Consider the following 27,367-nt stretch of genomic DNA (forward strand, 5'->3'; position numbering starts at 1 on the left):
AATGGCATGGATCTAGCTGAAATCCCACATCCCAGACAAAGCCCACTCCAAAGCATTCCTCAGCCTCTGCAACAAAGCAGAAGCGCTGCATGGTACATTTGGAAAAAAACCCAACTCCACAGACTGCAAATGTGCCTGGAACTCCTTCTGCAAGACAAAAGGGACATTTAGAGATAATGTAGGAAAAAGAGAATAGGTTTTAAGATCTAGAGGAGTCTCTGTGCCAGGGAAGGAGACAGAATGTAATTTTTTTGTCCCATCTGTTGGCTGCGAGGAATTGAACAATCACAGTGAGAACCTTAAAAAGCAGCTCATGACTGGCACTAAAGCAGAGGCAGGAGGCAGTGACTGCCCAGGGCTGCAAATCCATCCTCGTGGTGAGCAGGAAAAGAGGATGGTTGGCTCGGGAATACTCTGAGCTATCCACCTTCTCAAGGAGCTCAGAGCTGGGAGTGCTCAGCATTGAGAAAACTCCAGGGAGAGCTCAGAGCCCCTTGCAGGGCCTTCCAGGAGAGCTGGAGAGGGACCTGGGACAAGGGATGGAGGGACAGGACACAGGGAATGGCTCCCACTGCCAGAGGGCAGCGATGGATGGGATATTGGGAAGGAATTGCTCCCTGGGGCAGTGGGCATGCCCTGGCACAGGGTGCCCAGAGCAGCTGGGGCTGCCCCTGGATCCCTGGAAGTGTCCCAGGCCAGGTTGGACAGGGCTTGGAGCAATGTGGGATAGGGAAAGGTGTCCTTGCCCGTAGCAGGGGGTGGGACTGGATGGGCTTTAAAGTCCTTTCCGAGCCAAACCATTCCACGATCCCTGGCACTGCAGGCTGTACACACAGCCAGGTGCAGCCATGTTTCCATGCCACGGTGACACTGTGAACACAAACACTCTCAGACACATCATCCCTGCACCTGGAGCTGCTGTGGATGTCACCAAGTGCTGCTGGGGGGCTGTGGGACATCACCTGGACACATCCAGCCCACCAAAAGCTTGTGGGCAAATTGGAGACCATGCAGAGAGGAAAATGAGCTGAAGGAACGGAAGGCTTGAACTATAATCAGAAATTAGCAAAGAGGAGGAGGGAAACTTCTCCCCAGGCTGCCTCTGCAAGGGTTGCCAAAAAGCACCACACACATCCAAGATGTGCCAGATGTTGCTGCTGCCCAGGAATGAGGCTGCAGGTCTGTGGTGGTGGCAGGAGCAGATGGCAATGGCTGGGAGGAGCACGAGGAAGGGTGGGAGGAGAGGAAGAGACACCCAGCTGCCAAAATCCCTTGCCTTGGCTCTGCTCACAGGGAGGGACATGACTCAGTTTTCTTTCAAAGAGGTCTTTAAATGTTGAGTTGCCTGAATGGGATCTCTGAGTACGCACCAGGAGAGGGAATTCTGGTGTTGTGGGACTCAGTGGGAAGAAATGGGAGGAGCTGAAGCAGAGTTTAAGTATAGGCTGGTGAAACTGGGGGCAGAGAGGACCTTCCACTGGGAGGGCTCACCTGGGGTCTCACACACTGTGCTAACAAAGTGGGCAATTCCTATAGGGATGCTCCCAGCAGAATCACAGGCTGGGATTTCATGGCTGTGCCACACACGGGTAAGACAAGCTGCTCCTTCTTCCTTTGCAATGCATCCCTCTAAACCCTCCCTGAAACAAAGCAAAACCTGGACTGGGGGGTTTTATTGAGCCCAGCAGCCAAACCTGGGAAGTGGAATCTCCATCCATCCACTCCTGCTGTGCCGAGGTTTTGGGAGGGGCCCGGACAGCACCAGGAAAAGGCAAAAGCCTGAACCAGGCAAGAGAGCTTGAAACCAACTCTGCCACAAAGTCCCAAAGCCAAGCTCTGCTCCCACCACAGATGTCAGCAGCAGCCTGGGCTCTGGCATCTGGGAGCAGCTGGATTCCTGCCTCGTGCCTCTGGAACACCAGGATCCCGACACGCAGAGGGAGGAGCTGCCAGCTCATCCAGGGTGACCCGGAGTGAGCAGCCACCTCTGAAAAATGCAAATTGCAATTTCCTATTTCATTCCCCACCTATGGTGGAGTTTCTTCCCTAGAACTGTGAGGATAAACTCATGAACATCTGGGAAGTGCAGATCCTACGGCACAGAGAGTGTTGGGAAAGCTCATGAGGTGGTTGTTAATTCCATACTTGGAGCACGATTGTAACTGCATGCATTAAAAATGGCATGGGGTCCCCACTTTAAATAACAGCCATAAAACAGATTTTGGGGGTGGAAAAACATGAATCAGAAATGCCTCATCCAATAAAACACAATCTCAGATACGTTTGCACCACACAGGGACAGAGGGAAAACAAGCTCCGTGTAACAATTCTTAAATTGCTCATATTTAGTCCTGAAATCTTGTTAAATTCCCTCGATGGCGGATGGAGAGTGACTGGCACTGTCCCCATCCAAGCCCTCTGTGCATTATGGCAAGACAAAGCCTCCATGGAGCACCAGCATACCCAGGCTCCTTCCAACCAAAGCAAATCTGAGATCCAGGGGGAACAGATGTCTTTGGGAAAAGCACCGGGTGGCCAGGCGGGAGCCTGAGCTTCGTTCCCAGCTCAGTGTGCCCCACCAAGGTGGGGAACAGCACAGGAAAATGTTGGGGAGGAAACAGTGGGCAGAAAGGGAAAATAGCAGGCATGACAAATGCCTGGGATGACTGAGGAGCTGCCACGTCAGTGCCAAGCTCCTGGAGAAGTCTTCACCAGAACCAGCGTAATTCCTCCTGCAAAGGGCCTGGCTCAGCCCCTGCAATACAGCATTTTACTGCAGTCTGCACAGCAGAAAGGGTCCAAAAAAGGAGGACACTGAGATGTGTGTTAATCAAGTGAAGAACCATCTACAAAGAGAAGGCATGGATCTGTCTTCCAGTTGAAACGCTATAAATAGCCTTGCATACTTGCTTATCAGATTGGTTCGGCTGCAGGGATAATCTCCTGGAGCAAGCAATGGAAGCCCTGTTATGCTGGATATTTATAACCAGATGAAAGCTGAGAAAATGCACAGTCGTGTCAGCCTGGCGCTCGTGCCGCGGGATGGGGGTGCGGGATCCAGCACATCTCCGCGGTTTAACAGAAGGTCAGGAACAGCTTAGTCTCCCCAGCTTCCCAAAAACCCAAGATCTGACCTCTCTGAAGGGCTGGGGCTGCTGATGAAGCCAAGGCAAGGACATGGTGGGACGGTCCCCAAAAGGTCATGATGGTCCCACATCACTGGAGAGCCTTTGCAGGAAACAAGTCATGATCCTTCTCGGGACTAACAAGGTCTGTCTGGAAGCACAGACGTGGATGTGGGCAGGGGATGGAGCAAACACAACTCTGGTGAGCTGATCTAACACCCCAGTGCCTCCTAATCCCCAAATTGCCTGTCCCAGTGCCAGGATCCCCTCAGAGTCTGCTTAGAGGATCATGACCCTGAGCCTAGCTCCTCAGGTCCCCCCTGAACTGCTGTGCCACATTATCTGCAGAGCACCAGGACCAGCTCGGGATAATGCTGGTGGATTCCAAGAGCCTTGACCTGCCACGGGCTCTGCACCCAACACAGGATGTCCTCCAGCATCAGAACAGATGTGGAGCCACTGGAGCCTGATTCCCAACCACTGCCATGGGAAGGGAGCCAAGGCAGGGCATTCTGGGGGATGGAGAGCGGAGCAGGGTTGTGGTTACTCCTGGGAGCCTCCGCAGGGTCTGTACCACACAGGGATCTGGTGGTGGACAGGCGTGGGGTGATTCCTGCTCTCCTGGGAGGTGAACACACACAGGGCACCTTGTGCCAAGACAGGAGTTGTTTTGTAGGGCAGGTTTGTGATGCTGTGGGCAGGGAGCCATCCCTGGCAGCTCCAGGCAGTGTCCCTTGGCCTTCTACAGCCCTGCCCATCCAGCCAGGCACACAACGAACATTCCAAGGAACATCCCAAGACAACCCTCTCTGCCCTCCACCTTCCAGGTGCTCCTCTCTCTCCTCTCTTTCTACTTTTAGCCCTGTTCCTCCCTTATGCTCCCCGAGTTTCCTGTCACATTCCAGGGCTCAACCTTTCCTCTTCCAGGTCCATCAGCCCCACTACCTCACCATATCCATCAGCTCATCCGTGGGGCATCTCCTTGCTCACCACCCTTCCAGTCTCTCTTCCAAGTACTCAGGGAATCCCAGTACTGTTACTGAGTGCCAGGGTTCCAGGAACTGCTCCAAACTGCTCTTCCCAGGTGACTGACTGCCACTTTTGGGGAGAAAGTCATCTGCACAACACTCGTGGACAGGAGGGTGAAACAGATGGATTTGGGAATCCCACCATGCCTCGCTCCAATGGTTGTAACACAGAGAACTCCAGTGTTACTCCAGGAATAACCTGGGAATTGGGAAGAGATGTTCCACTAGGCCTGTCCATTTCCACAGCAGAGGGACCCAGCAGGTTTGCAGCTCCCTAAAAAACCATCTGAATGCACACTCAGCCATCTTCCCACCATGCACACACCTGTCCCAAAGCCAAAGATGCTCTCAGAAACAGGAGGAGACTTCAGGAGAACCCTCTGCCACCTGCTCCTCTTCCCTCCCAGAAGTTTCTTTGACCCTGCCACGTCCACAGCCACCTCCCCTGGGGACACAAGCACAGAAGGCAGCAGGTACGGGAGAGAAGATGTTATGTGCACAGCCAGAGCCAAATCCAAGGAAGCAACGGGAGCTGGCCAGAGAAGACAGCTAGGGGGGTGGGCTGCAGCCAGGGGGGCAGCACAGAGGCAGCACGAGCAGCACGACCGCGGGTGAAGCTGCGTCAGGGCAGGGAAAGCAGCTCTCTGGTGGTGACACCACAGACACCTCCAGGGGTTCTCAGGGAAAGCTGGACCCCAGGGGGAGGTGACCTGAGGGACAAGGTGAAGGCACACTTCATTCTGGGGTTTGCTGCCACCACTACCACGCTCAATGAGTCTCTGCTCCGTGGATCTCCTCAGCCCAGCCTGTGCCACTAAACCTGCTTTGCCCTCTGGAACCTCCCATAGCTATGACCCCAAATACACACAGGGAGCTCCAGCACACCCCAATCCCCCGAGGTGGCGATGGGCAACCCCTGAGTACAGCACATGAGCTCCCCATGGGCTGGGATACAGCTCCTCTGCTCACCCCTGTGCTGCCATCTCGGACCTCCATGTCGGGCCAAATCCACCTGTCCCCTGCCACACCCACCTGTCCCCACCACACCCACCTGCTTCCTGTCACACCCATCTCCTGCCACACCCACCTGTCCTCTGCCCCACCCAACTGTCTCCTTGACTCCTCCCATCCCACAGCTCACCCAGATCTTCCCTCCCTCACCCACCTGTCCCCTCCCCACCACTCCTTGCTGCTCTCTTGCTCTGAGCCTCACCTCTTCTCCATCTTCCCATCCCCACCAAGCCGAGTGTGTCCCAGCTGGGCTCCACTGTCACCCACACTGGCGACATGGATCATGGAGGACCAGAAGCCTCGGGGACAGGTCCCAGGGAGGGGACAGGCACGAGGGGTGGGCACGTACCGTTCTCGGGGTGCTCCATCTCCCCGATGCTGCCATCAGGCGTGGTGCGCTCATAGTGGTCCTCGGGCAGGGCCAGCGGCCCGATGCGGGGCCCCGATGAAGATTTGCTGCTGGGGGTCTCGGATTCCTCCAGCCCGCTGTCGTAGTAGCTGTGCTGGGAGGGGTCCTGCAGGTCCTGAGCCTGGCTGGCTGCAGAGAACGTCACTCGGCGATGAGGTAACTGCAGACAAGAGAGAAGATGCTGCGTCACCCACCCCGCAGATGAAGGCAAAGGGTGGGGTCATCCAACCTGACCCCATCCTCAGCCCCCAGAGCCATCCTGGCAGACTCAGCATCAGGCTCCATCCCAGCCAAGAGCTCCCCATCACATGCAGGGAGCACACTTTGCATGGTCCCTGTGCTCCCCCAACCCATCACTCCCTCCACGGCTCTGTCCCAGCCTCTTCTGTCACCCAGATGTCCCCTCCCACAACTCTGGCAGGACAACTCTGGAAAGGTGCTCCCATGAGCACAGCCTCCTGAATCACTGTCCCCACCCTTGACCAGGGGTCCCCACTTGGCAGGTTCCCGACACAGCCCCAGAGCCTTGTGTGGCCAAGGCCACCCCAAAGCCTCTCTGATGGCATTGCTGCCCAGCACAGAGCCACGGCGACATCCTCCCTCCCCTGCTGGCCCCTGGCCTGACCCCAGCTCCCATCCTCAGGATTCTCCTCCCAGGGTCACCACCAGTGCCGCTTTTGCGTGCTCGTTAAGCGTTTCCAAGACCCCACTTCACACTCTCCCTCCCCAGCTCTGCCTCATGCTCAGGAGCAGCTCCCTGCCAGCAGCCATTAAGCCACATCATTATCCCTCTCCAAATCCCTCCACCAAATCCTTCTTTGGTGTGATTACCGAGGAGTGGAGTGGAGAGTTCAAGGGGCAAGAGAGAGGAATGAAGCACAGCCACCGAGAGCAAGAAAAAGCCACCGCAATGCTTCTCCACCAGAAACGTGGGGAAAAGCCCAAGACAGGAATTATTTGATGGGCATCTGAAGGTGATGAAGCAAGAGAGGAGCCAACACGCCGTTTAGGCTGAATACATTTTTTTGTGCTGGTGTCTTTCCTACAAATCAGTGGCAATCAGGCGTCCCACACACAGCGAGCACCGGCCAGGAAGGGGAAGGAATTGAGACGAACAGAGGGAAGGAACACAGAGGGAGCATTTAGATGAGCTGCTTTAAGGTTGGTTGGACCTGATTAAATTCACCACAGATGCTTAGAGACCTGATTTAAGTAACTTCAGAGCTGTTAGGGCTGCTTTTTTTTTTTTTTTTCCCAAGACTTTCTTTTTTTTCCTGAAGAATTTGTAGAGAATCAGGGAGCTTCCAGAAGACTGGAAGTGAGCTAAAATAGCGCCTGTCTTTAATGATGAGAAAAAAGAAGAGCTGGAGAATTATAAAACAGTTAGCTTAATTTCAGTTCCTGGAAAAATACTGAAGCAGATAAAAGAACTCTTTGTAAGTACCTACAAGATAACAAGGAAATGAGTAACAGCCACTGTAGGTTTGTCACAAACAAACATGTCAAGCCATTGAACTCTTTCCTTTGAAAAGACAGCAGGCCTCGTGGAGGGAGGAGGAGCAGTAAATGTTCTAGCTCGACTTGTGGAAGTTTTTTTTTTGACACTGTTTTAGCTGATTTTCTCATAAGTAATGCAAGCAAACAGCAGAGGTGCAGCACGGTACATCTCTGCCTGGGTAATGTGGGTGCAAATCATTTGGAAAGTGTTATTCCCAAAGGAATTACTGCAGACAGCCTTTTCAGCTGGGATCATGGATCAAATTAAAGCTCTGGGTTGTGTCCTAAATCCTTTGCTGGGCTGTGTTTTCATTAGCTGCTGGCATGACAGATGTGGGATGGGTCTGTCACATCTGCACCCTCATGAGGAGCAGTCACAGCTGGCTGAGGATCACTGCGCATCACGGGCTGGGGATCCACCCCTGCTGCCAACCTCCCACCCAAAAATGCATCAATATTGGGATGTGTGAATGGGCTGGGATGTGCCAGCTCTGCTGGGTGCCAGGAGGCTGAGCTGGGCACCGGTTTTGAGGAGAGTGCCCCACTTCAGCAGAGAGGAACAGACAAGCAGTCGTTAGAAACCACAACAAAATATTTTTTAAAAAAGAGATAAATTGGTCCAGGAAACAGAAGGTTAAGGGTGCCAAAGGCTGGAAAGGAAAAGCCTCTGCTTGGGACCACTGGCAGATGAGAAGGAGTGACCTCTACCTGCAGCAGGGAAGACTGGGTTAATCACTCTGGCAAAAAAACTACAGTGGTAGCTTTGGCCAAGTGCAATCACAGAATCATGGCAGGGTTTGAGCTGGAAGGGCCTTAAGGCTCACTTCATCCCACCCCTGCCATGGGCAGGCACCTTCCACTAGCCCAGGTGGCTCCGAGCCCCGTCCAGCCCAGCCTTGGACACTTCCAGGAGGGGGCACAGCCCCGTGTGCCCGTGGGCTGCCAGAGCAGAGGGTGCAACCCCTGTCATTGAGGCACAGGCGAGCCCCTCCCGGAGGGGCTGAGGACAAGGCAGCGCTGTCCAGGTGCCAGTGACCCTCTGGAGTCTCTTCCCAGCCCACAGGGATCGTGAAAAGCCTGGCACCGCCCTACCCCTGCACCCTGCCCACCCAGCTGAAACCAATTTCCTGCCTTGCCTGGCCCATCCCGAGCTCTGCTTTCCCTCCGTGCTTGCACCAGCCCGGCCGGACCAGGCTCCTCGGGGTGCTGAGATAACACAAATAAACAGCCAGCCTGTGACAGCCACCATCCCCCCACCCTGGGGGGCTGCATCCCAACAGCAGCGCTTTTACCTGAAAAACACCTCCTTTAAATGTCACCTCCTGCCAGGCAGCCCTCGAAAGGGCTCCTCTCACTGCAGGGCTCCCAAGCCCTGTCCCCTGCAGCCACACAGGGCAGCGTGGCACTGGCACGGGGAGTGCCCCCCTCCCTCTGTGCCCAGCCCCACCAGCAGGTGCCCTGGCCAGCTCTCCACCCGCACAGCCCGGCTCTGGAATCGTGGAAAGGCACGGAATCGATTTGTCTGGCCTTGACTCACAGAAATTGGGTTTGGTGTGACCTTTCTGGGGGAGGGTAAAGAGCCTTTGAGCGGGCAGTGGCCTCTGCACAAGGAGCTGCTTGTGCAGTGCAGTTGAGGCACACCAGAGCCTTCTGTTTGAGGAGTCAAACACAGCAGGTCCAAGTCACAACCTGCAAACATCAAATCTGTTTTGAGGCCCTCATCTTTGCTTGCCCCAGTTTTTCCCCGTTCCTCATCAGAGGTGACCTTTGCAGGTGCCATCTCACCAGGGCTTCCTGCAGTGCCTTCCTGCCCTTCCAACCTCGCAGGTTTTTCCACCTGAGGTCTGTGCCAGCCTCTTAACCCTGAGCTACTCATGCAGCGTGACCCTTGAATCCATTTTAAAGTCAGCCAGGATATCGGCCAGCATTCCGTTTCTCCACGTGCAGCTCCGCGCTGGGCCACGTTAAAATGCACTTTGCTTAAATGGGCCCAGTTTACCAAGCAATCTGGATTGCTCTGCATGACTGCTCCATGCTCAGCACCATCTCCCACTCCACCAATCTCCGTGGCAGCCGCGGGTTTATCAGCAGTGATTTCAGATTTCCTTCCAGACCATTGATTACAGCGGTGAATGGCAGCGGGCACGGCGCTGCTGCCGAGGAGCAGCTCCAGGAGAACCTTGCTCCATGAGGAATCCCAGCCAAGCTTCCCTTCCCTAAGCTCTGGATAAACCGGATCTGCCTCACAATGCCGTGCTGAGAATCCCAGAATCCCAGGTTGGAAAAGCCCTCCAAGGTCATCAATTCCAAGCTGTGCCTGATCTCCAGCCCAGAGTGCCAAGTGCCACATCCAGGTGTTCCTCGGACACCTCCAGGGATGGGCACTCCAAACCTCCCTGGGCAGCTCCTCCTAATGCCTGACCACCCTTTCCATGGAGAAATTCCTGCTGATGTCCAAACTCAGAGCAGTGTTCAGGCAAAACAATAAAAATAATAATAATGATAGTGATAAAATCCCCATTATCAGCTGGGAGCATCCATCAGTCTCCAGCAGCTCTGTACCCAACACAAACCAGCTCTGCCTCTCCAGCCCCGCAGGAACGCCTGCAGCAGCCCTTGTTCCTCACGGAGGCCAGAACCACGCCTAGGGAAAGGTTTAAAAGCCAGACCTGTCACATAATGCCAGTGCCCAGTGTCCTCTGCCATCAGCCACAGTGACTGACGTCAGTGCTATTTCCATCAGCCATTCCCTGCTTTAGCCATTAATCCAGTTGTTCCCTGGGGCTGCCGAGGGCAGTGAGCACTGCACAGCCCCAGCCAGCTCTTCCAGCTGCTCATGGCATCGCTGCCCTACCAGTCCTGCCCACCCCAGGCTCCCCAGCTCTGTGGACACCTCCGGAGCAGAGATCCCACTCTTTGCTACAAATTATTCCATTCAATTATGTCAAATATCTCTATTTTGAATGCCTTTGCTGGTTCCCAACACATGGGCAGGTCCCACATCCTACGTTGTTATGTCTCAGCCCAAATTACTCCAACTATTTAGTCAATACTTTTGCATTTTTCTCCATAATTAACAATTTTGCAGTCTCCACTTGGAATTGACAGTTCCTGAATTCCACCTCTTCCCAGCACATTTTTTAAAGTACTTATTGTGTTGACTTTGTAATAATTGATTTTCCCCCAATGTCTTTGGATTTGCTTGTTAATTTTCTACACTCCAGAACGACTAATTTCTCCTAATTGCTGTAACTCCCTCCTTTTACCCCCAGTATTTATTGGTTTCCTACTTCCAACTGCTGCCGCTGTGCTGGAATGGGATTTGGGGTAGAGCTGTCTATTTCCTCAGCTGAGAAATTGTGGCTTTAGATAAAAAAACTGTCATTTTCAGGGCTCCCCAGTGCTCACTGATGGGGACACCTGTGCCAGCACCACATCTGAGGGACAAACTGAGCCCCTGTCCCCCTCTTCCTGCAGGGATGCTCTGATGGGGATGTTCATCCCTGGGAAAATCCTGCAGGTTCCGTGCTGCCGCAGCTCAGGGATTTTTCCCGAGGAGGAATCCTTGGCAGCTCTGCCTCTGATGACCCCCATCCTCTGTGAAGTGCTCTCCTGCCTTTTTGAGTCCGTGCCTGCTCTGGCCTCTGCAGATTCCAGCAGCAGTGAACTCCCAGCCCATGTGCTCGCTGGAAAAGCTCTTCCCTTTGCTCCTGCCTCTGCTGCCTGCCCATTTTGCCTTGAACTTCTCCTACCTGCAGGGTTGTGAGGAACGGCAGTAATTACTCCTCACTCTGCCCCCTTCCAATTCCACAAATCCAGGCTGCATCCGGCTCTGCCAGGTCCTGCTGCAGACACCAGGCTGGTCTGGCCAGCTCTGCTGCCCTTCCCTCTGCCCCTTCCAGCCCACCTGCCTGACCCTGTGCCCCTTCCAGCCCACCTGCCTGACCCTGTGCCCCTTCCAGCCCTGCTGCCCTTCCCTGTGCCCCTTCCATCTCTTGCCCAATTTTCCAGCCACAGGGAAGCCAGGCCCAAACCCACAGCTCCAGTTTTGGGGCTCATCTGGCAGTAGCAGGAACTTGTTTTGGTGAGGAATTTTTGTGCGCTGTCCCTGACCTGCCTGGTCCTGGCTGCACATCCCAAACCCCCCAATACCAATTCCTGACTGCCGATTCCTTCTGCCAGGAGGGCACACTAGGAAAAATTATATTGGGAGACATTTCTTCATGGAAAGGATGGTCAGGCATCAGGAAGGAGGGTGGTGGAATCACCATCCTCGGAGGCATTCAAGGAACAACTAGAGGTGGCACTCAGTGCTCTGGGCTGGGTGACATCAAATCTTGATGACCTTGGAGGAGTTTTTTTCCAACCTTAATGATTCCGTGAGGATTCTCACTCATGGATGCTGGATGGGGGTAAAGGGACCCCGCACTCCTCAGCCCCTCTGCTCCCTCCTGCCTCTTCCCTCCCTCATTCAAACATCTCCAGCTCCCAGCACAACCCGCACCAGGCTGATTCTCCTCACTAAACCCAGGCAAAACAAACTCAGCCCAGGTGACAACAGTGCCAGGAGGCAACAGGAATTCAGGATGTCACCATGTCCCCACAAACCCATGCCATCACCGCCTGTGCAGAGGGCAGGGACCGAGCAGCAGGAGAAATTCCATTGTTCACGAAGGAAACCACAAAATCCGCCCCGGGCACCCTTTTCCTGCTGGCAGGGACAGAGGGGAGCCACCCTGCTCCCCCTCCCCGAGCGAGCGCGGTGGGGAAAATCCAGCCCTTGTTAACTGGCTCGCTGCTGATCCCGAAGCAGGATCCGCAGCTCCCCTGGCCTCCTGTGCCTCCTCACACGCCAGAAGCCTCCTTTCAGGCAGCTGCCAAGGGAGCTGCTTCCCCAACAGCCGCCACAATGCAGCAACTCACAGGGCCGGGAGTGAAAGGCAATGTCAGAGCCAGCGCCCGGAATATCAAAATAAGCGACAAGGGAGCCATTGTGGCGCGGGAGTTGCCCAACTTCACATGGATTCATCAACCCTTCTCCTTCACAAACCAACCTGGAGCCGTGCAACATCCCTGGATATGGAGAGGAAGAGAGGAAGATAAGCCCAGGGGTGGTGCTTTGAGTGACCCAGAGCCAGCTTTCCATGGGTGGAGGCTTGGGAATTGTTTGCTTTGCCTGGCGAGCAGCGGAGCTCCAGTGCAGTGCAGCACAGCCTTGGGAGCAGGAGGCTGAGGGGAATATTATGTCCATGGAAACCAGGGCAGGCCTCGAGGAAAGCTGGAGCTGAATTGCCAAAACCACCCAGGGCAATGCTTAAGCTCCAGGAAGCAGGACGCAGGCTCAGCTCGCCCCTGAGCCGACCATTTTACAGCTTGTCTGAGCCACGAGAGCTTCTGCTGCTGTGCTGGGTTGAGAATGGAGCTGAGACAGCTCTTCCCATCCCGTTCCATGACCCTCCAGCAGAACAATGTGCAGCCACTGCACTGATTTTGGAGGAGAAGCCCCCCAAGAGCCCTCCCTGCTTCTTCTGCACTCACCCTGCAGGTGATGGGAAGAGCTCAGGGTGTTTCCTGGCACAACAGCATCCTGAGGGACAGGGACAAGGGACAAGTGACAAAGCAAGCACTGTCCTGGCTTGGTGTCACCTCCTGGCATCTACAGCTCCCCTCTGCTCCTGCTCTTTGTGGCCTGGGGGTCCTGTCTGCCCCAAGGGCCCCTCCCTGCCCTGCCACAGCATCTCCAGGGGTTCAGTTGGTTGAGCAGACCCAGCTGCATTCCAAGGATTGCTCCCTGTTTGCCCAACGTGAAGGAACTGAGGAAAGGGCTGGGGTCAGGTCCCAGGGGCTGCTTTGGACAAGGGAGGGACATGGATGGACCCATCTCTAAGCCAAGATCTGTGGTCTCACACCTGTGAAACCCATCCTTTTATTCAAAACACTCGTTCAGGCCCTCCCAAGATTTTGTCCCTGAAGATAGTGTCTCCCAAAGAACCCTGACAATTCTGGAGCACAGTTAGAGGCCCAAATCTGTGATCTCCCAGCCTGACTTTACTGGGGTCACCTCCACCACAGCCACTGGGGTCCCACAGGGCACATCAGCCATGCTCTGGTCCGTGATGCTCATGGGGTCTCGTGTGATGGCTGTGTCTGCCCACAAATCCCTGTGTCCATCCCCAGCTCCCAGCAACCCTTCAGCTCTTTCACTGTTGACAAACCAGAGAAGGAATCCACAACCAGAGGAAAAAAACCATGCAGGAATCCATGGAATCCCAGCTCCCAAACCCAGGTATTATCCCAAAAAGCACCTGCTCCCCTCCTGAGTGGCTGCTCAGCTGACAATTAGCGAGTGCTGACCTTGCAGTCAGCAGAGGCAGTCTCCAAGTCCTGCCGAAATAATGATAGCAGAGCAGCCAGCCTCAAATGGACATCAGCTCCCGAGGCACTATTTAATGAATAAATCCAGGGAAAATGTGGGCTGACTCCACATAGGTGCCCTGAAGCCTCCTGAAATTTGCATGATGCTCAAAGAAGCCGCCAAAGCCCGGTGCCAACCTGCCGGGTCAGATCGAATTTATCTAACTCAGAGCAAGATCTAACGCAATTAGAAACCCATTTAGGCAGCCTGGGGACAGAGCCTGCCTAACCCTCAGCCTGTCCCAGCTCTGAGCCCATCCAGGAGGTGCCATTTGGCTTTTCATTGGGTGAAATGAAGATGGGCAAGGAAAATACGGAAATAAATCATCGGAAGGGCGAACAGTAAAATGGAAAGGGGTCATAATCTTCATGGAATGATGTCTAAATTGGCCTGGCCATGCTGCCCTGGAATGTCTGTCACCATCCAGCTGATAATGGAGCTATTCTGGAGATGGTTGGTGTGGAGTGGAAATTGCCCTGGACGCAGCAGGAGGCCTCATAATCATGTTAAAACTATCTTAAGATCCCAGGGAGAAAAAGCTTTCCGGGACTGGGAGCAACACTTGAATAAAACCCTCGAGGAATCCAACAGCTGCAGAGTGGGAAAATGATGCTGGGAAAATAATGAGCTAATCTGGCTCCCAGTTGCACCCAGTGGAGCTGACAGGGAGCGTTGAAGGCTCTGGGGAGAGCAGGGGGTCCGAAGCTATAGACTCAGGACTCTATCAAAAAAAATTGGAGATAACCAGGAATGCCTCCATGGAAGCCTTTCCACAGAAAACCTGTCAATTTGCTGAAATCAGATCATTATTCAAGCGAGCTCCCTGTTTCAGGGCTGGGGCATGGGGGAGATCTTTGCTGACACGTGAAAATGAAAAAATGATGCTCTTGCAAAGGTACCTTTCACTTCAGAACTCTGGCCAAGTATTAATTATGGAGCTCAACTCAAAAAGGTCAGGCAAAATCATGCCTTTAGACATTACTAGAAAAAAAAATATATTTATATACAATATATATTCTGATTGACCTGGGAAACAGGGGAAAACTGTCAGTTCTTCCTGATTTGCTTTCAAATTGAAAATTTTCCTCTGAGGGCAAACCTGTTTTGCCACCAGCTCTATTTCCACAGGCCAAGGGCAGCAGCTTTTCCTGTTTGCCCAAGAAATCGCGCCTGTTCCAGAGGTCTGGGCATCCACATGCTGCAGAGATGGGCAGAGCCCTCACTTTAGTGGTCTGCACCTCCTGACGTGTGGAGATGCCAGGTGAGACAAACCTTCCTTTGGAGACATCAAACAGGTAGGACAGGTCATAGGAAGGCTTCTTAGGGCCACTTATCTTGCCTACACTGCTCCAATTCCCATTCCCACTGGCACAGGACCCCTGGGATGGATGAGCTCCTCAAATCCCAGCATTGCTGTCACATCCTTGGCTAAACCAGATTCCGGCTTCAAACAAATTTCCAGCCCATTAGCAAAGGTTTCTGAGCTCTCTGGGCAAGAGATGCCCCAATGGTCCCTAATAAACTCTGATCCACTTGAAATCCTTGGAAAAAAATCCAACCCAAGCTCCTCCAGGCACTTGTAGAACCTGGAATCACACCTCAGAAGGTCTTTCCCAGCCTGAATGAGAACGAAGGGCTCTTCAAACACCTGAAACACGGGTTTTGCTTTCCACAGGGCTCAAGTGCTTTTGATGAACAAGCAGGAAGATGAATGGACGAGTGTGAGAGGAACATCACACATCGCTCCAGCAGGACACTTCCAGCAGGATCTCAGTCCAGAGCTCAGCCATGAGGTGCCCCCCCAGCAGCTGCTCCTGAGCACCAGGGAGCTGGGAGGATGTGAGAACCAGGCCACGTGGGAGCAAAATAGCTGCAGGCTTTCAGGTTGCTGGGGCCTTTCAAGATGTCTCAGAGGAGCTGAATCAGGGCAGGCTGCTCCGACAGCTCCGGAGCGGGATCAGCTCCCAGGGAGAGAGGTGGGGATGGCTGCCCTCCCCAAAGGACGGCTCCCAGCTTTGATGGGACGTGCCAGGATCCCTGTGCCATGTGCAGATAGGAGATCAGAGCGGGTGTTTTGCAAGCCAGGAGGAGCTCAGAAGGATGTTTACATCCCAGGAAAGGGGCATCTTCAGGGATCTCTGGGCAGGACCCACAAGGCCTGGCTGTGAGTGCCAGAAGGATGAAAATAATGAGGTGGTGGAGCTTTCTCCTGCTCTCCTGGCAGGTCACAACCCACGCTCCCACCACAAACCCACCCACGCTTCCCTGCAAGCAGCTGAAGGGCTGAGGCAGTAAACAGCTTCCACCACACCAGGCATTGATGCAAAACAACCCGGAATGTTTTTAAAGGGATCTGGGGGAGTTGTTTTCTTTCTGGTCCTCTGCCTGACCTCCTCTTCCTCTCAAGAGGGTTGGGAATCACACTCAGAAAAGAAGCCTTTACTACAGGTAGGATGTGGAAACCAGGTACTCAAGGGTGAGAGACCTCCAGAAAAGCTCAGAAAGTCAGATAATAGAATCGTGGAATGGTTTGAGATGGAAGGAACCTTAAAGCCTATCTCATCCACCCCCTGCCATGGCAGGGACACCTTCCACCATCCCAGGCTGCTCCCAGCCCCAGTGTCCAGCCTGGCCTTGGGCACTGCCAGGGATCCAGGGGCAGCCACAGCTGCTCTGGGTACCCTGTGCCAGGGCCTGCCCACCCTCAGTGGGAGGAATTCCTTCTCAATATCCCATCTAAATATCTCCTCTTATAGTTTCAAAGAGTTCCCCTTGTCCTATCGCTCTCTGCCTGTGTAAAATCTCTCCATCTTTTTTGTAGCTCTCCTTGAAGTACAGAAAGGGTCAGGACAAAAGACAAGGTCGATGAAGGACCTGTTGGGGGGAAGCTGAGTGAGGCTGAGTTGCAGGTCTGAGTCCAGAGGTGAAGCCAAGGCTGAGCTTCACCCAGACTGGACTGGTGGATGCTGCAGCCACAGTTAGAGATGACAAGAAAAGGGGCACCAAGATGCCAGGGGAGACCTCCTCACCCCTGTTCAACCCTCCTGTGCCCCAGCTGAGCCGTCTGAGCTTTCTGGGGTGCTGAAGGATCAGGGCACTGCAGGAAGAGCCTCTTTTGGAATAATCTCCACTGACCATCTTGGTTTCTGCCAGGAGCAGAGCTGGGTTGTGCAATGGCAGCACAGCTGTGCCCTGGGGATGGGCCGTGCCCAGGGCTCCTGGCAGGTGCTCTCACAGGACAGGGGTGTGTGGGGATGAGGGCGGAGGGGCAGGAAGGTGATTTGGGCCTGGCACAGGGCTCAGCATTCCAAAGAATGTGCCAACCAGCAGGAGGTTTGCCAGAGCACCATGGGTGCTGAGTGTCCAACACCCCACAAACCATGAAGGGGCTCTTTGGGACCTGCCCTGACACGGCCTCATACGGGGGGATTCACTCTGGGGGTCCCAGCTGGCCGCCAGAGCACAGCAGCCACCCGTCTGCTGCTGTCCCATGGCTCCAGGGCTGCCCTCCCCAGCCCTGACACAATTCCAGCCTCTCGGTGCCCTTTGCTCCAGGCATTCCTTAGCCCTTGTTCCCTCCACAACAACCTCCCTGGCCTGTCCTACATCCCGCACCCTCTCATTACTCCAACCTCCTTCCATCCCATCCCAGAACATCCCAGAACACCCCAGCTCTGTCCTCACTGGGGAACACCCCACCCTCCACCTCCTCCAGCTGCATCCCACCCTCTGTGCTCCACCCCATCCACACCTCTGGGTGCTCTGTGGGCTGGGGGGTCACTGAGTGCCTGGGGACACGCAGGGACCACGGGGACATGCAGGGACCACGGGAACACACCCTGTCCCAGCCCGGGGATCTGCCCCAGGATTTGGGTGTCGGGTGAAGCAGCCTGCAGGCTGGGCCCCGCTCCAGGGAACAGCACTGCAGCTGAGAGCCCGGCCGAGCGGGCAGAGCAGTGCTGGGAATTTCAATCAGGGAGGCTTGGAGCGGGCGGCTGCACACACAGCCAGGGCTTTCATCCCCCAGGATCCACAGCTCGGTCGGCAGAGCCAGCCAGGGGCTCAGCCCTGCGCTGGGAGGGCTCAGCATCCCTCTGTGCTGAGGCCAGCACAGTCAGGAGAGACTGGGGAAAGCCAGGGAGAAGGGAGCGATCAGGAGAGAGGGTGGAGAGGAGCAGACACAGTTGTGAAAGAAGCGGGAAGATCTGGGGGGAGGGAAAGGAGGAGTTCCCCAAGCTAGGAAAGGCCAACACTGGCTCCAAGGGCATCAGGCCGGGGAGAGGCTGAGGCTGTGAGGAGGGAGAGGAAGAGGAGGGCAGGGAGGAATGAGAAGCAGGGAGGAATGGCAAGAAGAGAACTGGGCAGTGCTGTCACCCAGCCCCACGTGGGGAGCCCCAGGCAAGGAGCACAGGCTGGGTGAGCCTTCAAGGGAGAAAGGACGAGGTCACCAGCGCTGGTGGGGCCAGGGACTGCCAGGCAGGAGAGACCCGATGACCTCTCTGATGTGTTAGGGACAGTAAGTGCCACTGTCTCCTTGCAGGCACTGCCTACAGAGTTGTCACCTGGCCAAAGCTGCCCACCCTGCTGTCACGTGCTGTCACTGTGTCCACCCCACTGCCACCCTCCACACAGCACAGCCTGTGCCACTCCTGCACAGTCCCCACTGCCACCTCCTTGGGGACAGAGGTTGTACCCTGCCCTGTGCCACCTTCCTCCCAGGGGAAGCTCCGGCTGCATTCCCTGCATCCCCTACCCCTGACACACAGCCTGTGCGTGTGTCCCTGCCCCCCCCTTGTCACCGAGACCACGCTCCCCTCTGTGCCACCTCCATAGGGTGCTGGCAGTGAGCATCCCGCTGTCACCTCCCACGTGCGGGGGCAGGGGCTGGGTACACCCCGCTGTCACCTCCCCCCGCAGCACAGCCTGCGCGCACCCACGCCGGCTCTGGCTGCACATCCAGCTTGTTACCAGGGGTTGCTCTTCTTCCATGGCTGAAGCTCCTCATTTTGAGGTCCCAAACACCCCACGGTGCTCTCACTCATCAACCCAAGGCCCCAGCACAGATGCACCAGGAGCCACCACGCCCTCAGGATCCTCGCCAATGCTCCAGCACGGTGCACTGTCCACTCCCCACCCTGTCCTGTGCTCCCCCAGCTCCCCCGGGCACCCCGGTGATGCTCACAAGCTGCTGCGCTTTCACACAGCCACTCTTCCCAGCAGATCCAGGGAGCTGCAGCCCCTCAACGACACTTCCCTCATTCGATCTCAGCCCGCCAGAGCCAAATCTGACCCAAGCCCAGTCGATCCCAGCAGCAGGGGCTGACTCAGAGCGGAGGAACTGCTTCCAGCACAGCTTCTCTCTGAAACTGGGGGAAAGCAGGGCAGGTCCCCCATGAACCCTCAGCTCCATCTGCAGCTCCTTGCTGGATCCATTTATCAGCTCATTCCACGTGAACGACCTTGAGAAAACCCACTGACCCAGGACAGTGGGAGACTTTCCCAGACATCTGCCAGCACCTAAACCTGCAATTTATGGAGACTCTGAGCTAAATTCTCAAACAAGACGATTTCATTTCTGTCCATTACAGCTACAATATTCCTCTCCTCCCCTCCCGCAGAGAGTAATTAATGCTGCACGGCGCTCCGAGCCCGCGGGCAGGTGCAGGAACCTCTGCTGAGCTCGCTCAAGTTCACACGAGTCCAGCTGCCTTCCCGGTTGGTGGGGGGCTGTAAGGAGCCGGGGCAGCTCTTGGGAAAGGATGTAGAATATCCCCTCCCGGTAAAAAAGGGATGGAGCCTGGGAGCCAGGAAGAAAAAAGAGCCGCTCCCCACGCCAGCGCCTGAGTTCTCACCCCAGGTTCATCAAAGAGCTGCCGAGGACGAGGAAGGAAGGGAAACTTCTCTCAGAAAGTTCCCAAAGGGAAGCAGATAGCAGGGCTGAGCCAAGCCCCCAGACTGCCCGGCCCAGCCCTGCGGGGAGCAGTTATTGAGGTGGTTGCTGGTGTCTCCTTTCCTCCTCTGCAGCCATTGCATCTCCCTGCGGGTCCCAGCCCTGCCTGCCCAGGAGGCCCAGACACTTCCTGGATGGTTCAAGATAAAACCTTATGCTGTTAGCAAAACAAACGAGGAGGCTGTGAGAGCCAAGGCTGGCACAGGACTCAAACCACCGAAGCCAGAACCACTGGTTTCCCCGGCTGATCTAATCTCTCCCAGCGCCAGAGCTCCTTGGCCCCAGCAGCCTGGTGAGGCCACTGGAGGCCCTGGGGAAGAGGTGAACTGGTGTGACAGGAGCAGGGATGGGTGCCCCAGTTTGGAAGAAAAACCAGGAGAAACAGGAACAGGTGGCCAGGGAGGGGGGCCCTGAGGCAGGACAGTGGGATGGTAGGAGAAAGGTCTTGGATGGTTCCTGCCTACCAGGGTCCATCTTTTCTCCAAACAGCTGGAGACAAGACCCCAAGCGAGCCCCATGGCATTGGCATCACCCCCATCCATCCCACCAGGAGATCCCATACAGGGCAGAGCCATTTGCATGGGGAGCAGGACCACTCAGCTCCAGAAAGCCTTCCTGAGAGGATCTCTCCTTCCCATCACCTCCCACGGTGGGGGAGCACCGGGATCTGGGCGCTGCTGACATGCCAAGGCTCCATCTGCATCCGCGTGCGCCCTCATTGCAGCACTGCGGCGGGCGGGAGCGGCGGCTGCCAGCCCGCGCCGGCGGGATTTGGGTCAGGCTAGCCAGGCACAGGGATCTGCTCCACCATGCTCTGGCTGTGGGACATGGGTGTGGCTCAAGAGGATGTGGGGATCAACCAGGAGAAGCTTTGAGGGAGGATGTTGGTGTGAAATGAAATGAAAGCTGGGTGGGCTGGGCCGTGGCTCAGACTGCGTCCACATCCACACAGGGGTGTGTGTGTGTGTGTGTGTGGGTGTGTGTGTGTGTGCAGGTGTTGGGAACCCTGTCCTGGAGGGACATCTTCAGAGGGCCAGGTAGTGACTAGACATGGGACATGCCAACCTGGGCATGAAGGGTCAGCACCGTGAGGCCTCTGGACTGACCACGGTGGGGTGTGGTGGAGGGTTTGTGGAGATGGCTGGCTCACGCGAGCATCACTTCTGGCCTCCACAGTGCCTGAGTGCTCCAGTGGCCAAGGACATGGAAAATATGCCTGGGAGAGCCTTCTCAGGGGCAGCAGGGAAAATAAGGCACAACCGGTCAAAAATAGAAAACTTTATTGAAGTCAAATCCAACAGGGCAGCTGAGCTCAGCCCCATGGCAGGAGCCCAGCCTGCCACTCACTGGGGTACAAAGAAGGGGGCAGGGGTCTCATGGGGCACAGGGGGTACAGCACAAGGGGGAGTGGGTGGTCCTCACCCACAGGGCCCAAGGAAGAAGACAAAGCCACAGGCACTCGCACCCCCTCTCCCTCCCTGGCTGGTTGAGGACAGAAGTGGCAAAGCAGAAACGTGGTGCAAGCTCCTAAATGGCCAGACAGCTCAAGAAAGAGGGTCCTGCAAGCTCCACACTCAGCCTACGACCTCGTGGCTCAGCTCTAAGCTACAGTGCACACCAGCGAGCAGCCAAGACCTGCCTCCGCCCTGCCCTGCACGCAGAGAACCCCCCCAGCAACACCAAGAGCAGTGACCCGACTGCAGCAGAGACCACAGTGCCCCTCTCCGCCTGCCCCCAGCACAGCCCCAGCCCTGCCACATGGACGGGCCATTCCCGTGCCACCAGGATTTGCAGACCCTCTCCCGCAGAGCCACAGCTCCAGGCCCAGTGCCCATGCTACGGGAATCCTGGATTTCACCGCGCCGGCTGTGGCAGAGGGCCCAAGCCTGGGGGAAGCCAGAGCCTGAGCCTGGGAAAAAGGCAGAGCTTTGCTCCTCCACCCAGCCCCACCTGCCCGGCAGCCACAGCGGGCGCAGAGCTCCCTTTGAGGTGCCCTGGTGCAGGGATGGTGGCATGCTCTGCTGCACCAGCAGACCCAGGCTAGCAACAGTGAGGCCAGAGCCTTCCCAACTGTTCCCTAGAGCAGGGCAGGGCTGGAACCCAGCTGTGGCAGGAGCAGGACCAGTCCCTCCTCCCCATGAGCCAGCCCAAGCAGAGGGAGAGATGGGAGGGTGGTCATCGCCCTCCTTGGTGCTCTTAGAGTGGTCCCCAAAGGGGATGCAGGCGGGTGGCATTCCCTGCCCAGAGCCCCACATGCAGAGCCACACACATGCAGCGCCCTTCGCTTCACCGTCACCCAGGCAGCGCCACCAGGACCCAGCCCCGGGCACTCTGACAAGGGCTCGGACAGTTTTTGGCCTCCCCCACACCATCCCCATCCCCTCCCTGCACCACGCCCAGGCTCTGTGGCTCAGCTTCAGGGTAGTCCAACGCCAGCCCCCTGGGCCACACATGCAGGGCTGGGGGCCAGTCCACGCTCACTCCCACACCTCTGTCCAGATGGCTCCCCGGTGCAGCGGGGGTGCCACTGCCGGCCTCAGGATGAGCTCTCCTACCTGCTTGTTGGTATATTTCTGGGGGTTGGTGCGGTAGCTGTAGTCCGAGTACTGCTCGGAGCCCGTTGAGTTGTTGTCCCCGGTGCCAACAAAGGTGTTGGTGGCCGGCAGGTCCTGCACCACTTGGTGCTTCTTGGAGGCAGAGGGTGACTGAGGCTGCAGCTGGATGGAGGGCAGCGGCGAGTTGGAGCGGTAGTGGCGGCCCAGGTCTGGGCTGCCCGGAGGGTAGTTCAGGGGCAGGTGGATCCGGGGGCTGTCGCTGACAGAGTCGTTCATGAGATTGAACTTGAGCGATTTCTGCAGCCCCGTCTCCTCCTCATCCTCCGTGGGCTTGGGTGGCTTGGGAGACTTGCTCTTCTTAACCTTGTTCTTGCTCTTCCCACTCTTGCTGGCCTGCTTGGGTGCATACAGGTCCTTGGTCTCCTTCTTGCCTGCCTGGTAGCCGCTCTTGGCCTCGCGCTGCCGGCAGTAGCGCACCAGGACCACCAGCACGATGACCAGGGTGACAGCCACGATGCCGGCGATGACCCCGAAGAGGATGTTGCTCCGCTGCTTGCTGCGCTCGTACTCAGGGTCGCCGGCGATGTCGATGTCCAGTGGGGTGTCCAGGCTGTGCCCCACCAGCGTGTCCAGCAGCGTGCGGTTGGCCAGCGTCTCGTTGACGTAGAAGTGCACCAGAGCGGTGCCGTGCCGCGAGGGCTTGCCCTTGTCGTTGACGCGCACAACCAGGCGGTGCAGGCCGTGGTGCTTGCGCAGGATCTCCTTCTCCAGAGTGATGTCTCCGCTCTGCGGGGAGATCTGGAAGAGCTCGAAGGGGTTTCCTCCTGTGATGCTGTAGATCAGTTCGGCATTGATGCCCGAGTCGATGTCCTCCGCCTTGACCTTGCTCACCTGCTGGCCGGGGCTGGTGTGGGGCAGGATGTGCTTGTAGGTGGCGTTGGAGGGGGAAGTGATGAAGGGAGCGTTGTCATTCTCATCCAAGACATTGATGGTCACCCCCACGTAGGCAGACCTGGGGGGATCGCCACCGTCCACTGCCTTGAGTCGGAAGGTGTAGGTGCTCTGCTGCTCCCGGTCGAAAGAGATGCTGGAGAGGATGGTGCCAGTGCCATTTTGGATGACAAAATCCCCGTTGTCTTGCTCCACCGACAGTTGGATCCGGGCATTTTCTCCTTTGTCAGCATCGATGACCGTCACCATGCCCACGGGGCTGAGGGGCGGCATGTTCTCCATCACTGAGAAATTGTAGCCGCTCAGCATGAACTTGGGGTCGTTGTCATTCCTGTCCATGACGTTGATGGCCACAGACGCTGTGCCCTGCTTGCTGGGGCTGCCCTTATCTTCCGCCACCACCAAGAACTCATAGCGTTCCCGCTGCTCTCGGTCCAACACCGCCTTCACCCGGATCTCCCCAGAATCAGGGTCGATGGTGAAGGAGCCCTTGGAGGAGGGGTCTGTCACCAGAGAATAAACCAGCTTGGCGTTGGAGCCGCTGTCAGCATCAGTGGCACTCACCTCCATGACTAGCTCGTCGGGCTCGTTGTTCTCAGGGAAGGCCACCTCAGTGAAGCTCTGGCTGAAGACAGGAGCGTTGTCATTGACGTCCATCACCTGCACCTTCAAGGAGTTGGTGCTGGATAGGGGCGGGTTCCCCGAGTCCACGGCCACAATCTCAATCGTGTACTCCTTCACTGACTCGTAGTCCAGCGGCGTGGTGGTCTGCAGGAAGTATTTCTTCTTGCTGTCACTCCCTGTCTCACTGGCCTGGCGCAGCTGGAATGGGACATCACCAGCCACCACGCAGGTCACCACAGCGTTTTCACCCTCATCTCGGTCGGACACCTGCACCAGAGCCACTGCTGTCTCTACTGGCACATCCTCCGAGATGTTTGCCATGCCATCCTGGTGGGTGACCAATCCTATGCCCCGGATCTCTATGGAGGGCGCATTATCATTCATGTCCTTGATGGTGACCACCACCTGTGTGCGGGCGCTCTTGGGGTTGGCGCCCTTGTCCTTGGCCATGACGGAGAACTTGAGGGTGCCGATGTCCTCGCGGTCGATGGGGCCCTGCACGGTGATGAGCCCCGTGGCGCGGTCCAGGCGCAGCAGCCGCCGCACCATGTCCGAGGCCTGGTGGAAGGAGTAGTCGATCTCGGCGTTGGCGCCCTGGTCCGAATCGTTGGCTTTCACCTGGGGGACAGAGGGACAAGCGGTGAGCAGGACAAGGGCATGGCGGAGCGAGCCCCTCCGCAAACCGCCGCGGCCTTCCCTGAGGACAGCCAGGGTAAAAAACCAGGATTTCCTCTTCTGGGGCCAAGGACTGTGGGGCAAAGAGCCTGGGACCGGCAGAGCAGCTGGGAGCCACCCTCGGGCACGGAGGCTCTGCCTTGCTCTTCCGGAGAAACCGGCTGGGCCGGTTGGCTGTGCTCCCCTCCCAGCCGGCTCCGGCACGAAGGGAATCCTCCGGAACCATGGAACCGTGCTGCTGAAACCTAGCCAGCAGCAGGGAGGGACAGCTCCAGCTGTGCCCCTGAGGAGGGGCTGGAGCAGCTGCCTGGCTCAGGTGAGGGTGAGGAGCGAGGCAACCATGTGCGGAGCTGCAGCAGCTCCACCTCAGCATCAGGGGATGCAGCCACACAGGGACTGGGGCTGCCTGAGCCCTGCACAGCACTGTCCATCCCTGCCCACCCGCCAGGAGCCCTGCATCCCCATAAACCTGCTTCTACGCCTATTATTTGCTTTCTAAAGAAGATGAGGTTTGTCTAACATTTGCCTCCCTAATCGGCTCTCTGAGCAGCCTCTTCTCTGCACCATTTGCTGCTCCGCCGTTATCTTGCTCAGCAGATTTGGATGGAGAACGAAAGTTGTTAAATGTAAATTCCACCTTTTACCTCCACTCACAAAACAGGCGGAAGTCATTTTCCCCCTGAAAGATAAAAGCTGAGCAATGGCAGCAGCGGCATCTCAGCCCATTCTCCTCCCGGCCATGCAGCTCCCTTATCTGCTTCCAACTCCCATTCTCTTAACAGTGAAAAATGAATTCTTAAAAAATTCACATCAGAATTAGCAGGCAGATGAGAGCTGGCCGCGCTCCACTTATTAAGATGGCAGCTGCAGATAAACAGATGTCGACTACTATCATCTCAATGCCCCCTCCAAGCCAAATCCACCAAGATCCAGCCCCCTGGGCTCTCCGGGCCAGTTTGCAGTGCTGCCCGTGATGAGGCAGAGCCCTCGCTCCCTGCAGACAGCAGGGCACCTCCGGAGCCATGGCCAGCCCCGCGCACGGGCAGCAGGGATGCTCCCTGTCCCCACCTCCTGAGTTTCCATGGAGCAGCCACAGGAATGCAACTTATGAAAGGGTCTGTGTCTTGTCTGCGGGCAGCACTGAGACCGTGCTTGCCCCAAGCCAGGCTCCCGGTGGTCCTCGGGTCCCAGCCCTCCCAGTAACCCGGAACCCTGCTCCCTGCAGCTCTGCTGCTGCCCCTCAGCCATATCCTGCAGCCCCACTCCAGCTGTGCCTTCTGCACATCCTCTTCAACCTTGCTTGAGCAGATGTGCTATCCCAGAGACTTGCCTGCCCACTGGCCCCAGGTAACACTGTGAGCTCCTCAATCCAGCCCTCCCTCCTCCCTGGAGGAACCACGGCCGTGTCAGCGCTCCTGGGTTGTCCCTGGAGCCAGGCAGAAGGGGAAACGGTGAGCAGAAGAGTCCTGCGCACTCACCTGGAGGACGGAGTGCCCCACAGGGCTGTTTTCGGAGAGCTCTGCCTCGTACAGGGCCTTCTCGAACTTGGGCGCGTTGTCGTTCATGTCCAGGATGGTGATGCGGAGCAGGGCACTGCTCGCCCGCGGGGGGTTCCCCCCATCCTGCACCTTGATGGTCAGATCGTAGGAGTCCCACTGCTCCCGGTCCAGGTTCCCCATGACGATCAGCTGAGGCTGCTTCTCATCCTGGTCCTCGGCCACCTGCAGCCCAAAGAGCTCCTGCGCCTCCGGACCAGCCATCAGCTCGTAGGAGGCAACGCCGTTGGGGCCCGAGTCCCGGTCCATGGCCAGGGGGATGGGGAAGAGCGTCCCGACATTGGTGTTTTCAGGGATGGAGAGGGTGAGGACGGGCGAGGCGAAGTTGGGGGTGTTGTCATTGATATCGAGCACCTCGATCTGCCCCTCGAGCAGGCGTGGGCTGCTGTTGGCGTTCAGGTTAGTGATGGACACCTCGAACTCCAGGAAGCAGGGCTCTCCGGGCAGGAGGTGCTGGCACTCCCGCAGGCTCTCCCGGTCGATGGAGGTCTCTGTGGTGTAGATGTCCCCAGTCTTGCCATCCACACGGAGGTACGGGGCCCCCACTTCCAGCTTGTAGAGGTGCCCCATGTCCGGTAAGCCGTAGTCGGAGGCCAGGCTCCCTATGAGGCTGTTGGGGGGTTGTTCCTCCTGCACTTTGTAGACTGCACGTGTCCCCGAGGCCAGGGCAGGGAGCTGGCAGAGGAGCCACAGGCCCAGGCAGGATGCCAGCGGGTTCATCCTGCGCTGCAGGGGAGCTGGAGGAGACACAAACACCGGAGGTTAGCGAGCAGCCCGCTTCCCTGGCTTAACCCACCGCGCCTTGTGGGACCGCACATGGCCCTGGCACGGCTCCGCAAGGGAAGGGGCTGCTGGGGCTGGCTCCTGGCAGCCTCCAGTGCCCCGAAGGACCCGTCCCAGCTTGCAAAGTTCCTGCAACGCCCTGCTGGAGTGAGTAACCCTGTCATTGAAACCTCAGCCCTGTCACTTGCAGGAAGCCACTCCTGCCACTGTCCACCCTCTTCATCACCACACCAACTGTAATTAGACCCAACGAGGCACACTAACAGGGTGGACTGCAGGCAGCCTGCTGCCAACAACCCGATGGGAGCCGGCCAGACTCTGAGACAGCTTCTCACCACCCAAACACAGGAGCATTGTGTGCCACCAGTGCAGGAGCACTGCCTGCCACGCATGGCAGGGACACACGAGCACTGCACGCAGCTGCCATCGCTGCAGAAACGGGAGCACCAAACGGGGAGTTCTGCCTGCTCTGCAGGGATGTGGGGCTGACACCCATCCAGCACTGCAGGGATGTGGGGCTGACACCCATCCAGCACTGCAGGAATGGGGGACTGACACCCATCCGGCACTGCAGGGATGTGGGACATTGAAGGGATGCAGGACTGACACCCACCCAGGGACACAGGGCACTGCAGGGATGCAGGGCTGCCACCCATGCAGGGATGGAGGGCCATGGATCGCTGCAGGGATGCAGGGCTGCCATGAACCCAGCACTGCAGGGACATGGGGCACTGCCAGCATACAGCTCCCTCCCATCCATCACTGCCTGCACTGCAGGAACGGCAGCA

At 56.9% G+C, this 27,367-nt stretch overlaps 2 protein-coding genes across 5 annotated transcripts in view; both read right to left on the bottom strand.

The window, feature by feature from the left end:
* Positions 1–27,367, bottom strand: part of PCDH1 (protocadherin 1) — a 52,341-nt gene that overhangs the window by 18,507 nt on the left and 6,467 nt on the right. For 2 of the 4 annotated variants that reach the window (XM_038150231.1, XM_038150229.1), the window contains exons 2-4: positions 25,719–26,533; positions 21,991–24,183; positions 5,514–5,733 (exon numbers count right to left, since the gene is read on the bottom strand). In XM_038150231.1, coding sequence (XP_038006159.1) covers positions 5,514–5,733; positions 21,991–24,183; positions 25,719–26,533 — 3,228 coding nt within the window. Of the gene's footprint in view, positions 1–3,480; positions 4,599–5,513; positions 5,734–21,990; positions 24,184–25,718; positions 26,534–27,367 lie in introns of those variants that run through there. The other 2 variants (XM_038150230.1, XM_038150228.1) reach the window with 2 other exon arrangements.
* On the bottom strand, positions 7,794–16,074 carry LOC119706472. The gene is made up of 2 exons (XM_038150232.1): positions 11,008–16,074; positions 7,794–10,977 (listed from the first exon to the last, which is right to left on the bottom strand). Exon 2 carries the CDS (start codon positions 9,418–9,420, stop codon positions 8,422–8,424), a length of 999 nt encoding a protein of 332 aa, XP_038006160.1. The 5' UTR covers positions 9,421–10,977; positions 11,008–16,074; the 3' UTR covers positions 7,794–8,421.

This window comes from Motacilla alba, chromosome 13 (assembly GCF_015832195.1).
Source record: "Motacilla alba alba isolate MOTALB_02 chromosome 13, Motacilla_alba_V1.0_pri, whole genome shotgun sequence".
Taxonomy (NCBI): Eukaryota; Metazoa; Chordata; class Aves; order Passeriformes; family Motacillidae; genus Motacilla; species Motacilla alba.

Excerpts from the sequence above, each read along its gene's own strand:
- LOC119706472 (XM_038150232.1), bottom strand. The coding sequence starts at position 9,420 with ATGTGGCACTTGGCACTCTGGGCTGGAGATCAGGCACAGCTTGGAATT.